Raw genomic sequence first — 15,490 nt, forward strand, 5'->3', positions numbered from 1 at the left:
CAAAACAACAATAGATCCTAACATTACTGAAGGTACAAAACAACAATAGATCCTAACATTACTGAAGGTACAAAACAACAACAGATCCTAACATTACTGAAGGTACAAAACAACAATAGATCCTAACATTACTGAAGGTACAAAACAACAATAGATCCTAACATTACTGAAGGTACAAAACAACAATAGATCCTAACATTACTGAAGGTACAAAACAACAATAGATCCTAACATTACTGAAGGTACAAAACAACAATAGATCCTAACATTACTGAAGGTACAAAACAACAATAGATCCTAACATTACTGAAGGTACAAAACAACAATAGATCCTAACATTACTGAAGGTACAAAACAACAATATATCCTAACATTACTGAAGGTACAAAACAACAACAGATCCTAACATTAATGATGGTAAAAACAACAACAGATCCTAACATTACTGAAGGTACAAAACAAACAATAGATCCTAACATTACTGAAGGTACAAAACAACAATAGATCCTAACATTACTGAAGGTACAAAACAACAATAGATCCTAACATTACTGAAGGTACAAAACAACAATAGATCCTAACATTACTGAAGGTACAAAACAACAATAGATCCTAACATTACTGAAGGTACAAAACAACAATAGATCCTAACATTACTGATGGTAAAAACAACAACAATCCTAACATTACTGAAGGTACAAAACAACAACAATAGATCCTAACATTACTGAAGGTACAAAACAACAATAGATCCTAACATTACTGAAGGTACAAAACAACAATAGATCCTAACATTACTGAAGGTACAAAACAACAATAGATCCTAACATTACTGAAGGTACAAAACAACAATAGATCCTAACATTACTGAAGGTACAAAACAACAATAGATCCTAACATTACTGAAGGTACAAAACAACAACAGATCCTAACATTACGGAAGGTACAAAACAACAATAGATCCTAACATTACTGAAGGTACAAAAGAACAATAGATCCTAACATTACTGAAGGTACAAAACAACAATAGATCCTAACATTACTGAAGGTAGGAAACAACAACAATAGATCCTAACATTACTGAAGGTACAAAACAACAATAGATCCTAACATTACTGAAGGTACAAAACAACAATAGATCCTAACATTACTGAAGGTACAAAACAACAATAGATCCTAACATTAATGATGGTAAAAACAACAACAATCCTAACATTACTGAAGGTACAAAACAACAATAGATCCTAACGTTAATGAAGGTACAAACAACAATAGATCCTAACATTACTGAAGGTACAAAAGAACAATAGATCCTAACATTACGGAAGGTACAAACAACAATAGATCCAAACATTACTGAAGGTACAAAACAAACAACAACAATAGGACCTAACTTAAAGGTTAAGAAAAACAAGATTGTATAATTATTATGAACCAGTATTATTATAAACAAAATGCATTGTACCATACCACAGGCCTCCAAGATCACTCTTTAATTTTGCTGATAGTATTGCGGGTTATAATGTCTATTGCCGATTAGTATTAAGAATGTGTTAAAATTTCATTTGATATTTGTAATTTATTTAAATGATCATTACACTACTAAGGAATATACATGTAACCGTATAGTTGAATCAATCTAGCAGCTGTTGGGAGTTTCCATCTGGTGTGTAATCAGCATAGCCCTGATGATTCCTCACGCTTTAGTGATTATCGTCACTTGGTCTGATATCGCCATTGTTTCTCCTGGTATTGTTTATCGACTTATCTTATCCTCACCTGTACCCAAGACAATGTCACATAGTCGTCGATATATTATCGTATCACGTGATCACTGTTATATTACGTTACATTAAAATGCTTTCACAACGGATGTAAATGAATTTCAGTTCTGTGTGTCATGATACTGAAATTGTCCCTACCAACAATATATGTAACAGACAAAACATACGTGATCCAGATGTGAAAATGGAGTTTACTTATACAAAAATATTTTGGATATTATTATTCCTTAATAGTGTATCTGTTCTCAGTGCAGGTAGGTGACATTTCGCTAACTATTTGACATACAACTAACAACCATTTTACGATCATTGTTTTAAAGCTATTGCTGCCTACTAAGAAAATAATTTTCACTCAACTGCAACGATAGAAGTCGATCATTTGACACATTATTTTTACGATTACAATAGATATTTCTTGTTACGTTACCAACAAAAACTATTACGTTATAAAATTTGAAAAATCTATTATAAAACATATTAGAAATAGATCCATTTACCTTTATTTCAGATATAAACAGGAAATACCTTACATTCAATATAGAATATCCAAAGGAAATACTCAATATGCCACTACCATTAAACGATATGACGTACCAGCTTACATTTAACTCTGCAGTATATGGCATTAATATAGCACATGATAGAGGCGATCAAATCCCACCCGAGTGTTGCTGGCGAGTATGTGCCCAGAACTCTTACTGCATAGACACCTGCAGCGAATCAGGGTCTGAAACCAACATCACACTGACTGGATATAAGTTGAACATTACATCGCTATTGGATAGTAAGTTACACTATTCTAATTGTCGTGGCAAGTGTGCGTATACAGGTGATAAGCTATTACTGTGATATACAGACGGTGGAGACGGACGGGAGGGTAGAAAAGCTGTACACACCTGGTGAAGAGGCGTATGTCAGATGTGACCATTTCAGTGAAGGGGTAGGATGTAATGTGGTGACGTGTCAACCAAATGGGTCCTGGTCAATTCACAAAGGATGTTATCCTCGTCACGGTAGAGTGGAGTTTTTATATTATTGTTATTATTGTTATTATTGTTATACATGAAAATGATGATATTTCGAAAACATCACATCTAAAATTTCCAAAGTATAAATCGATTCGGTTATAAATGTTATCGTGTTTTCTCGGTGTTTAAACAAGATTATATTACATTATATTGTTCTTGGCGGAAGGTTGCAAAATGGGATTTATCGTTAAGTCAAAGAAACAGGAATTGTCTCGACGACTGATACTGAAAAGTAATATGTTCTTAGATGTGAGTGTAAGATGTTCTACTGACACCAGTACAGAAACTGCATCGGTGATCCCACCGCCTTCACCAGTATCCACGCACATATCAAGTATAGGTACGTTCGCCACTACCAGTACGCCTGGCTCGACATTCTCATCTCATCCGGACCAGACGATAACAGGATCAATTCCTCTATCATTTTCATCAATTTCATCGTTTTCTGTTGTCAGTGATATGTCAACAAGGGTAGATGTAATCAATATGCCAATTGCAGGGCGAACATTTTCGACAATTTTACCTAGTTCTATACATATGGGTTCATTAATAGATATATCAGTGTCTTCAAAGCTGCTTCCAAACTCAAGTCACCCTTCGGAGAGTAAGATGATTTTAAATAGCGAACATACGACAACGGTGTTATCCAATGAAAATAATATCAAAAGTATAAGTCCAACACGCTCCAGTTTCTACCAATCAGAAAGCTTCTCACATCCGACCAATGACAGTGCCTTAATCTATAGTGTGATCACGCCTTCCGTCAATGGGTTCAGCTCTTCTTATATAACAAAAGGTTAGTTACGTATATAACTTGTAGGTTTTGCAATCATAAGATCATATAATCCAAGTATTCGAAATACTCGTAAAAAAAAGAAATCAAAGAAATCGCTTCAATAAAGTCGTTTCCAATGATAAACAATGTAACGAACCTTGAAAACATTATCTACGACTTTCTTGGTAGTGTTCAGAGCACCATTGTATTTTGACTCTAAACATGTTTAAGTTCTATTTTTTATACAAGTTCCATTGTTTATCGTCTCCACAGTACCTGTGTTCCACACCGACTATAATATGGATGCAGTAGACACTAAAGGTAAAGTATATACCAAAACGTTCTAAATTCCAAATGTCATACAGATCTAAGTAAGGCACTTGACTGCCGTAAAAAAATGCTTTAATTATCAAAGGTTGTCCCTGATTCTCATGTTTACACACACATATATACAACAAACTCAACAACTTTAAATGTAAAGGTAATATCAAAGTGAAAGGGTTCGAAATAGACTTTTTAGCGTTTTGTTAATTTTGAGATTTACACGTCAAGAAACATAATTTAAGAAAAAAATAGCACTGTGTATCAAAATTCAGTATCTGTATTTTGTGTTAACAGATAAGCCAGATTCTAAGGTGGCGCTTGGTATTGTAATCGGAGTGTTTGTCATCATTGTGGCGGTGTTACTGGCCATGATATTCAGGTGAGTGATACCATGACAATAGTACTGGACATTCCTAATGTCTTAGCATTGCATATCTGTTTACATTGATGATATGGAGATTTCACGGATGACACCACATGCTTCGCAAAGGGCACAGTCCTTTCATCAACCAAATATTTAGGAAGTTCGATACGGTTATGCCTTTTACTTGACTGGTTTCCGTGAATGGAAGTTCTCCGTTCAGTGAGAGTAAATGGTATATTTGAATGCCATTTTTGTTATACTGTACTAGTAGGATGCTTGCTTATCGGACTGTTAAGATATATCACACTCGATCCGCTGTTCGTAATGGATAACCAAGGAAATTATTGTAAAATATATTACAATATCAGAAATAAAATTGAGAAGAAAATAACCAAGAAAATTAAATCACGTGTCATAATATCCCGTCGAATTCATATCGGACATGATAAATATTAAATAATGTTCCTTTGTAGGGTTGTTTTTCGATCCGCTATGGAGACCAAAGTCGAGGACATGCCTAGGGCAACAGAAAACGAGAGGGGACTTTATACATATCGACCCTGTAGAGATAGGAAATCCACTGTTTCTCAATATCAACGGCGACTTCTCCGAGTCCACCACAGACGACGATGTGTCTTGCAAAAGTGACGTGTCATTAAAATCAAAATCGGAGATGTCTGTTCCACGAAAAAGCCGACAAAACACCACTTGTGAGACAGATATCCACCACACTACGTTCACCAATGACACCGGCTGCTTCAAGACGGCACGACTCGGTAGAGCCAAAGCAGTAAAAGACAATTTTGGTGCCGCGCACAATATTGACGGCGATATATATGCTGTAAGCTATAAGCAGAAGAAAGCTAGTCGTCGATGAACTTTGTGTTCAGTGGAAAGTGTCCGCATATGTTTATTATTTTATAAATTATGTATTCATAGATGTGGTACCGGTATTGGTTAAAACTGAAGTCGCATATCATTCTGTCTTTTCGAAATATATTCCAAAGTTCACATCAATCGCATAAATCAGAAACAAACGCTTAGGTGAATACATTTTATGACTTTTTTTCATCCAATAATTTCCAGGTATACTCATTAAATAATGACATCGTTCTATCTCCATTTCTTAGGCGTTAGGAATTTTTCACAGACACCCAGGAACTGTCTAATTCTAAGTAACAATGTACATGTAAAATAATAAATCTGCATTTTAGCTATTCACACAGGTCTAACGGAAGGAAAATCTGTATCGGATCCGGGTTAAGTTACATTCTCAAAATGAAAACAAGAAGTGGTTACAAGGATATCAAATATTCCCCAATACAATTATGATTTCAAGACTTTCCCTTCCATAGTCTTCATCAATACATATACACATAACAGGTCACCCCTATTCATTTCAATTGGACTGATGCCAGCTAATCATCATGACTCTATATGGTCCTGAATAAGTCGAAAATGTGAAAACATGACGGCAGAAGTGACACTGCCTCCTAACACAACATATTGCATTTTATTGTATGACGTTTGTCTAGGTAAGCTAAACAATCAAAGTGCATATGTATATTTGAAAAATAAAGTGTTTTCCCTGAAATATGAAGAAATAAGACAAAAGCCGATTTTCATCTACAAATAAATTTTATTATCACATATTGTGCTCTAAATCACTTTTTGATACAAAGATATCATACATCATCCCTAGATAGGATTTTGCTAATCACTGGATTTTTTTTGTGATAGTATGTATAGTTTTTTTTGTTATTTTGCTTTAAATGACAAATTAATAATTAAGATTATTAAAATAAACAATAACAAATGCAATGGAATAACTACTTATTAATATCCAATGTTGTTATGGACCTTTTGACTCCCTTGTGAATTTGATATGAAAAACAAGTTTTATTTTACTACAGGTTTAAATCAATCAGTAAGTTTGTAAGTATTGGGTTTTATATGGCCTTCTTGCATGTCCGTATGGCACTGATAAGTGTACATTGTACTCTGTTAGTTTCATGCAGGATCTATTTATGACCTCAGACTAGAAATGAAGGGTATATATCACCATAGCCTGTACCCTGGTTTGGACTGTGCTTATTGAAGACTTGAAGACTATCGACAATGGATTCCCCCAATGCCAAATCAGACATGAGACTAAATACTAATAGTGGTTTCCAGCAATGTGTAACCCAAAGGCTGCAATAAATGGCTTAAATATATTTACTCAGTTACTAGGGATGTTGACATCAAGTGGCAAATCTTAGTTTTAAATTAATAATTGATATGGTCTGCTTAAAACTTTTAAGAGTACTCAATTCATTGACATCAAGTGATACTTAATTTAAATTTGTTATAATTATATTGGTATTCATAATTATATAGCCTTTATATAATTATCAATTATGTGCGTTACATTAAAATTTAATGGTTTAATTCATGGTTTTATATGATCTACATGCTTTTTCATATCCTTATTACTAGTATGCATTGTATGTAACATGTACTCATTAGCTGTAAGGCCTACAGTCAATAAATAGTAGAACTGAATTAAATTGAATATGAATGGCAGATTCTCATTTACAAGTGTCATTTGAAATTTTATGATTAGAATTAAAGATTAATGTGGTCTAATGTACATGATAAGCTGATAATAAGTGATGTGTAAACTTTGATGATCTTAATTTAAACTTTTACATGATCTAATAATGTTAATATAAATAAATGGTCTAATTTTACTGACCTAGGTATAGCAATAATATGTAAATCTAATACTTGGTGAACACATATATCCAAGCTCATACAATAGTTTTATCTCAAACAATACTGAAAAAATTCAGCAGTTTATAGTAATAACACAGTAAAACTGTCCATAATGCACTGCTGCACAGTAGATACAGAAACTATATCACAAGATATAAATACCTCAAATAAGTTTTCAAGCTTTTATAGCCCATTATTTTCTGGTTTAGTTGTCTGTTGTCAGTATAATAACCAGATTTTTTCCCTTAAAACAAATCGGTAAAATATTGCCACATATTATTACCTTATTATGTTTATGATGAATTATTGTTTGTTTTTTAATTAAGTTATAGATTGTTTATCTTGTTTTACTGCTAAAAATTAGCTTCATGTTTCCTGGGGTTCATGTAAACACATTTTACAGGTAGAAAACGTATTAAAGTGTTTGAGGTTTCCTGGCGTTCATATTCAATGCCACTTGATGTTTACTGTGAACAAATCAACATCAAAGAACTTAATGTCATTATCTGAGCAGTAATGTACAGTATAAAATTTTGAGCATTCTACAAATAACTTTGAACATTCCACATCAAATATGAAAAAATATATATAACTGATTTCATAAATATGACAAGATGCATGAAATCTATTAGTCAGATAAATGATTATATATTTCCAATGCCAGAATCTGTAGATATATTGTTATCATATGGTATATATCATGTGTATGTGTTTGAAAAATCTTAATAAGATTATAAGTTACAAAAAAAAATGAAAAAAAAAATGTCAAGATCTTCAAGTTAATATTTAATGATAATATCCAAAAACATATAGAACTGTAGAGGTTCCTCTATATGGAAGCATTAAGAATGCCGTTGAAAGACAAGTAACATGGGTTTTTTGTGTAAATAATACGATCATTCTCCAAAGTAACAAACCTCGGGAAAGTTACTTTAGTCTGACTTTTACACATCATTACCTATATCTTTTACACATCATTACCTATATCATATCTTTAATAGTACAGTTAAATTCATAACAAGAATTGTCACAATAGAATATTGTCATGCTTATCAAATACAGTAAGCATAGAACTCTTTCACTGAATAAAACCTTGCCTCATAGGCATCTGCTTCTGGTTAGTATTAGCAGACAAAACATATCAGCCCCTACGCCTACTATATCGTTGATCTAGTAGGGGCATCTTTTTTTCTGTTAATACTAACCAAAAGCAGACGCCAGTGCTTGGACTAAGTTCACATGTGTTACACTGTACTTTGAAAAGGTCACCTGTAGCAGAGACTTTGCTATTATACACTTATATATACATTGTATATACACATAAGCACTACCCGTACATCTTGGCCACCTAAAACTTTTCAAAAAAGAGGTTGACAAAGGTAAATCTTATTCAGCTAGAACCTCGGTCACATAACAGATCATTGACATATATATACTAGCAGTAAAAAGAAATGCAAGTGTATAGATGTATGCCTCTAACTTGACGTCGCGACATAAAGCGTGGACGTCCGTTCCTGGGACAATCACCCAATCCCCCTATGGCTCTGAGATGTCCAACTAAACAGGATATTGTTGTCTCATGTACATCATATTGCTGGTCTACGTGATGTTGCGAATGCCCCTGCATTATCAGAGAAATGGCCCAACCCCTATATACTTCACTCAACTGTGGCATTTTGCTGTACAATCGCTTCAAAAAGAAGCGATGTGTAACTGATCTGTACTGTTCCACCGTTTGATTTGTATGGAAAGCTGGCACGACATGATAAATGTGAAATGCTTTATGCTAAATGTTTACTGCTAAATGTGAAATGCTTTATGCTAAATGTTTACTGCTAAATGTGAAATGCTTTATGCTAAATGTTTACTGTTAAATGTGAAATGCTTTATGCTAAATGTTTACTGCTAAATGTGAAATGCTTTATGCTAAATGTTTACTGCTAAATGTGAAATGCTTTATGCTAAATGTTTACTGCTAAATGTGAAATGCTTTATGCTAAATGTTTACTGCTAAATGTGAAATGCTTTATGCTAAATGTTTACTGCTAAATGTGAAATGCTTTATGCTAAATGTGAAATGCTTTATGCTAAATGTTTACTGCTAAATGTGAAATGCTTTATGCTAAATGTTCAATGAGAAATGCTTAAAGATTAAAGATGTACTTTTGATTTCTTTCCATTATACTACATATCAAAACTTCGTTAATGAGGATAAATGTTCATTTGTAATTGAGGACATCGTCGGATATCACTAAGCCAAACTGATCACGTGATAAGTTTAGCGTATTCTGTACTGCAATCAACTGTGGGTATCTGATAATGAATTGAGAATAACAATACTGGAAACAGTAAAAACACTCATAGATACTGAGCAGCTGAAGAGTATTCAGCAGTTCAAATTATCCAGGCCAACAGCAAGGCTATTTCACAAAACAACATTTTGCGATAAGCATGGAGCATTCTGACTAAATGTGAAATGCTTAATGCTGAATGTGAAATGCTAAATTATAATTGCTTCATGCGAATGCTTTGTAGACTGAAAAGATGGAAATTATCTGCTTTGAAGCAAACGATGGTCGCTTTGTTTATAACTTATCCCGTTTAGCTCAATTATGCTTAATTACAAATGCTTTCTGCGTTAAAAATTTTGTATAAAGCATTTTGCAAAAAGCAATTAGCATGTTGTACCAGCTTTCCATATTTAAGTAATGATTAACCAGTGCATATGGTGCAAGAGTACCCTGGTGCACACTTTCTTGAAAAATCTGCTGAAAACATATGCAGTGTCGAGTGGGATCACGGTCAACTGAATTTCAACATTTTCACAGTGCACAATGTAAAATTTAACTGAATTTAAACCAGGTGTCTAAAAGCCATATTGGAAAAATTTTACCTGCGTTTCTTTTTACCGCTAGTATATAAAGTGTGTACTTTCAAAACACATCACATAATTTGGCCATCAAAACTTTTCCAAGAAGAGGCTGACAAAGGCAAATCTTATGTAGCTAGAATCCTGTCACAAAACAGACAGGTACAATAAACTATGTACTTTCAAAACACATCACATAATTTGGCCACCTAAATTTTTTCCAGGTAGAGATTGACAAAGGTAAATCTTATTCAACTAGAATCCTCATATTACAGATCATTGATATAAATAATTATGTTTGTTTAAAACACATCATATAATCTCCTATTTAAAAATGTATATGCAAACTATAAAGGCATTCCCTTTTTTTCGAGTCACATTAAACATATGAGATCGTATATTCTATTACCTGTTATACTCACTGATTTCAAATATCTGAAACTATTCTTATCGTAGGAGCTAACCATATATACTGCTAAAGTATCATAAATGCAATCATATGACATCTATCTTTGAAAATAGTTAAGCTTTCAATAAATGTGTACATTAAAATGGAGTTACTCTGCAAAAAAATCTTCAAAGCGTATTGTTTACTTATTAGGGTACTTGTTTCTATGATGTCATAAAGATTTTGAGGTATATATTCTATCCCAAACAAATACACTTAAGTGACGTCAGTTATTTTTCTAAAATTACATAATTTTTTTTAGAGTTCTCACCAATGTCACCATCAATAAAGAGAGCATTCTGAACTCAAAATTTCTATTTGAGCTTTGGGAAAATTCAGTTTCAATACTGAAACTGGACACAGCTATGAGTGAATGTACTTTCATACCTTAGAGAGGAGGCAATAAATATAACCTAGGATTGGACATTTCTGAAGAGGTTTTGAATTTTAGATAAAACTATGATCTTCATCAAGACACTAATAAAGTCAATCTTTCTCATTCTGGAGAGTGTAGATCAGACTGAAAGTGACCCTAGGGTTTAGGAACATACTTGTTTCAAAGGACCCCTGCTTAAGGCATTTATTTTCGTGACTACAAACATTAGGAAATGTACACACTTGTGTATATTACTGACTACCCCTGCATGATAAAAAATATTACGAAAGCATTAATTCCAATTGATTGTCATTTGAAACAAATCTCACAGCAGAGTTAACACATCAGGTTTCAGGATATCTATAATATGATTTATAATGTGTTCAGGTATAATATTCATTACTTTCTTATAAAAATTTGAAAAATGCTATCAATTGAAATGTGAAGAGACAGGATTTGCATAGATATCCCCCCCCCCCCCCCCCCAAAAAAAGTGGTCAAGCATGACTATAATGACACCTACACTTTAATCAAGTTCAGTGGCAGATTGACGGCAGATAATTTATTTGCAAAAGCTTTTTACTATGGACGGATGAATAAATGCATGAACACACAAAGCAATGGCTATATTCTGTGTCCTGCCTGTATTATGTACGAGTATCATGAAGTGAAGAAAGCATATTCATGTATATAGGACAATATCATTTTGTTTTGATGTTTTTTTCTAATCCTGACCTTGATATATATATATATCAAAGCCACAAGATTTCTAAGTGTTGATTACAAGATGAGATTAATTGAAGTGAAGCAGATTTATTTGTTGGTCATAATCAATATTTCATTTATTTTCCTATTGCAATAAAGCAAAGTGAGCAGAGACATATAGATAAGATATACCCCATCATTAGCAAATGATAACCTATAATGATGTTTTTTGTTCAAAATAGGTTGGTGAACTTTGACCCTTTAACCTTGACCTATATCCACCATATTGATTATTATAATTAAGTGTGGATCTTATGATACTGTGGTGTGAATATAAAGTAAATTTGCTCAGAAGATCCGAGATATCCTGTAAATAATATCAATAATAAGGCAAAACCTTTAGATTCACTGACATGAATTATACCTCAAATATATGTGTGTGTGGGATGGATGTATGTTTATCAGAATATGTATACAGGTATAGGAGTATGTATGGTTTGTATGTATTTATCCTTGTAGTTAAATGATGATGATGATGAGTATGATGATGATTATTATTATATGATGATTAGTATGATGATGAGTATGATGATTATGATGATGATATGACTATGATGATGATGATATCATGATGAGATTATGATGATGATGAAGTTTATTATGATGATGACTGATGATGATAAGATTATGATGGTTATGAGTATGATGATTGTGATGATAATGATTAGTAGGATGATTAGTATGATTATGATGATGATGATGATGATGATGATGATATTATGTTGATGATGACTACGATGATGAGGATGATTATGATGTTTATGATGATGATGATGGTGATGAGTATGTTGATGATGAGTATGTTGATGATGAGTATGAAGATGATATTATGATGATGATTATTTTTATGATGATGATTTTAATGTTTAAGTAGGATGATGAGATTATGATGATGAAAAATATAGGTTATGATGACAGTGAAGATGATATTATGATTATGATGATAGCAAACCATACATATTGGAATCGATGTGTGTTTGTGTGTGTGATTCTTATGTATTTATGTATTAAAAATGTCAACAACAAAAAAAAAAAAAAAAATTATACCTCGTATATAATACAGGCCAATACCTTCAGATTCACGGATATAAATTATACCCCATACATAATATAGGCCAATACTTTCAGATTCACTGACACGAATTATACCTCGTATATAATACAGGTCAAAACCTTCAGATTCACGGGTATAAATTATACCACATACATAATATAGGCCAATACTTTCAGATTCACTGACATGAATTATACCTCGTTTATAATACAGGCCAATACTTTCAGATTCACGGATATAAATTATACCCCATACATAATATAGGCCAATACTTTCAGATTCACTGACATGAATTATACCTCGTATATAATACAGGCCAATACCTTCAGATTCACTGACATGAAATATATACCCTGTATACAGGCCAATACCTTTATATTCAGTGACATAAATTACACCATGTATATAATATAGGCCAATACCTTTATATTCAGTGACATAAATTATACCTCGTATATAATACAGGCCAATACCTTTATATTCAGTGACATAAATTATACCTCGTATATAATACAGGCCAATACTTTCAGATTCACTGACATGAATTATACCTCGTATATAATACAGGCCAATACCTTTATATTCACTGACATAAATTATACCTCGTATATAATACAGGCCAATACTTTCAGATTCACTGACATGAATTATACCTCGTATATAATACAGGCCAATACCTTTATATTCAGTGACATAAATTATACCTCGTATATAATATAGGCCAATACCTTCAGATTCACTGACATGAAATTATACACCTCGTATATAATACAGGCCAATACCTTTCATATTCACTGACATGAATTATACCTCGTATATAATACAGGCCAATACCTTCAGATTCACTGACATGAAATATATACCCTGTATACAGGCCAAAACCTTTATATTCAGTGACATAAATTACACCATGTATATAATACAGGCCAATACTTTCAAATTCACTGGTATGAATTATAACTCAGATTCAATGTTGTAAATTTTACCTCAAATGTCCTCTCATCCACTCTGGTGTAAATTGTTCAACCAACTACAGTTAGGTCAAGGTGGTCGAATCACCAATGTAGCTGATACATTAATTTTGGTTTTATATTGTATGGCAGTAAGTTTTGATCACAGTGCTCATTCCATCTAGGATGTCGATGGATTATTACTACTGGAGGCCGAATCCCCTGACCCATCAGTGTTACTTGGTTTTGCGCTGACGTCGTCCTGCTCCACTTCTGGCTCCGCAGTTCTACAGGTATTGTAAGACCCACATTCCTGGCATTTCAGCCCTAGCACATGGAACAGTACCGAGCTTTCCTATTAACATATAAACACAGTTCATGTCTAAACAAAAAATAAAATATTAACTGTTTTAATCACAGCAGAAGCACATGTGACAGTACCAAGCTCTTCCATTCTGAAAATATCGAGAAATTTTGTTTCTAAACATAAAAGTTTGGTACATGTATAAGTCTTTCAGCTCTAGCATAATAACATCTCACACGATGGTGTGTGCGAATGTGTGAGGACGGTGATATACAATCCAAGTTGTACTTGGTTTTTTTGAGGTGGACTGCTGGCTTTGTGTTAACATTAATATTTACTGCAAAAGAGTTGGTTTGAAGGAGAGTTGTATGATCTTATACACAACCTAAATTTGTTAAGCAAATTATTATCACATAATTGTTATTAATAAACTGAAGTTCTATTTCTGTGTTGTTCTTGAGATGACCCGTTGTCAAGACATGGATTGCAATTGACAATTGAATTGTTCCTATACCATCTGAAGCCACTAGTCGGCAATCAGACGTTATTATGCAGACTGTTATGAGATGTCTGTCAACAATATCTCATTAGGTAGAGAATTTTGGAGTAAGATTAGTTTGATTGTAGACAATAAGTAACTGACCTTGTGGCAGTCACGGCAGAGTATCTGCACTATGTAATCTTTGTATTCCTCAGGCATGGGTGTGTGTAAAATTTCCTCATCAATGTGTTCCCAAACATTGTCCATCTTCACCATAGAATGGTTACAAGTAGGACAGGCATAGTTCCTGTAACACAATCATCAACAGCTGTAATCAGTATTTAAATAGAACTGTAAGCCAATGGCAAACTAATACCTCCCTTAAAAAAATCATGAAATATTCAGCTTAATAAGACAATAGCTCAATATTGACCAATCAGAAGCCTCCATTGTATTCCCAAGGCAACGGTTCTTGAAACATCAAATGTCTTGAATAATAGACATAAATAAGTTACACCAATTGTGACCAAGTTTGAATAGAATCTATCTTAGGACTGATGAGATATCAGCCAGTACACAAAACTAGAGCTAACAAAATTTCAAACCAAACAAGGAAAACCTGTTGAAATTGACCAGTTACCATGGTAACCAAATTTTTGGAATTTGAACAGCCTCATGTATAACTACACATGTTCTCTAACATTCCTGTGAAGTTTTATGAAAATCAGTCAACAGGTTTAGGAGTTGCCTAGATAAGAAAAACCTGCTGATAGTGACCAGTAACCATGGCAACCAAAATTTTGGAATTTAAACAGTTGCATGCACATCTGTACATGTTCCCTAACATTCCTGTAAAGTTTTATGAAAATCGGTCAACAGGTTTAGGAGTTGTCTAGATAAGAAAAATCTGCTGATAGTGACCAGTAACCATGGCAACCAAAATTTTGGAATTTAAACAGCTGCATGCACATCTTAACATGGTCCGCTATATTTCTTGTGAAGTTTCATTGGAAAGGGCCCATCAGTTTAGGAGGAGTGGTTCGGACAAAATAATTATCAGAAAACCTGTTTACAGTGACCAGTTACATAGCAACCAAAATTTTGAGAAAAAAAAGTGCACAACTATACTTGATTCTTTATATTTGTGTGAAATTTCATTTGAATCAGCCCATGGTTTAGGAGAAATTGTGTAGATAAACAAAAGGTTATGG

The 15,490-nt window shown here is 33.3% G+C and overlaps 2 protein-coding genes across 5 annotated transcripts; one reads left to right on the forward strand and one right to left on the reverse strand.

The window, feature by feature from the left end:
- The first annotated feature begins 1,888 nt into the window (after positions 1-1,888).
- On the forward strand, positions 1,889-7,783 carry LOC117325729. Of its 4 annotated transcripts, none has more exons than XR_004532369.1 (6): positions 1,889-2,038; positions 2,293-2,797; positions 3,060-3,152; positions 3,861-3,908; positions 4,206-4,290; positions 4,749-7,783. XR_004532369.1 is itself a non-coding variant. In XM_033882162.1 (6 exons), the coding sequence occupies exons 3-6, from the start codon at positions 3,272-3,274 to the stop codon at positions 4,921-4,923; spliced, it is 645 nt and encodes a 214-aa protein (XP_033738053.1). In that variant the 5' UTR covers positions 1,889-2,038; positions 2,293-2,797; positions 3,060-3,271; the 3' UTR covers positions 4,924-7,783. The 4 variants fall into 4 exon arrangements, 3 of the variants coding, with proteins under 3 accessions (XP_033738053.1, XP_033738052.1, XP_033738054.1); XM_033882162.1 differs by having other exon boundaries at positions 3,060-3,608; XM_033882161.1 differs by lacking the exons at positions 1,889-2,038; positions 2,293-2,797 and having other exon boundaries at positions 2,810-3,608.
- Positions 7,784-11,208: 3,425 nt separating this feature from the next.
- LOC117325730 (RING finger and CHY zinc finger domain-containing protein 1-like) lies at positions 11,209-14,586 on the reverse strand (the record flags this gene model as incomplete). The annotated part of the gene is given in 3 exon segments (XM_033882164.1): positions 11,209-11,854; positions 13,355-13,849; positions 14,442-14,586. Coding segments are annotated over 2 exon segments (319 nt in total), but the record flags the coding sequence as incomplete, so codon positions are not given.
- Between the last annotated feature and the right edge of the window lie 904 nt (positions 14,587-15,490).

Source organism: Pecten maximus, chromosome 4, assembly GCF_902652985.1.
Source record: "Pecten maximus chromosome 4, xPecMax1.1, whole genome shotgun sequence".
NCBI lineage: Eukaryota > Metazoa > Mollusca > Bivalvia > Pectinida > Pectinidae > Pecten > Pecten maximus.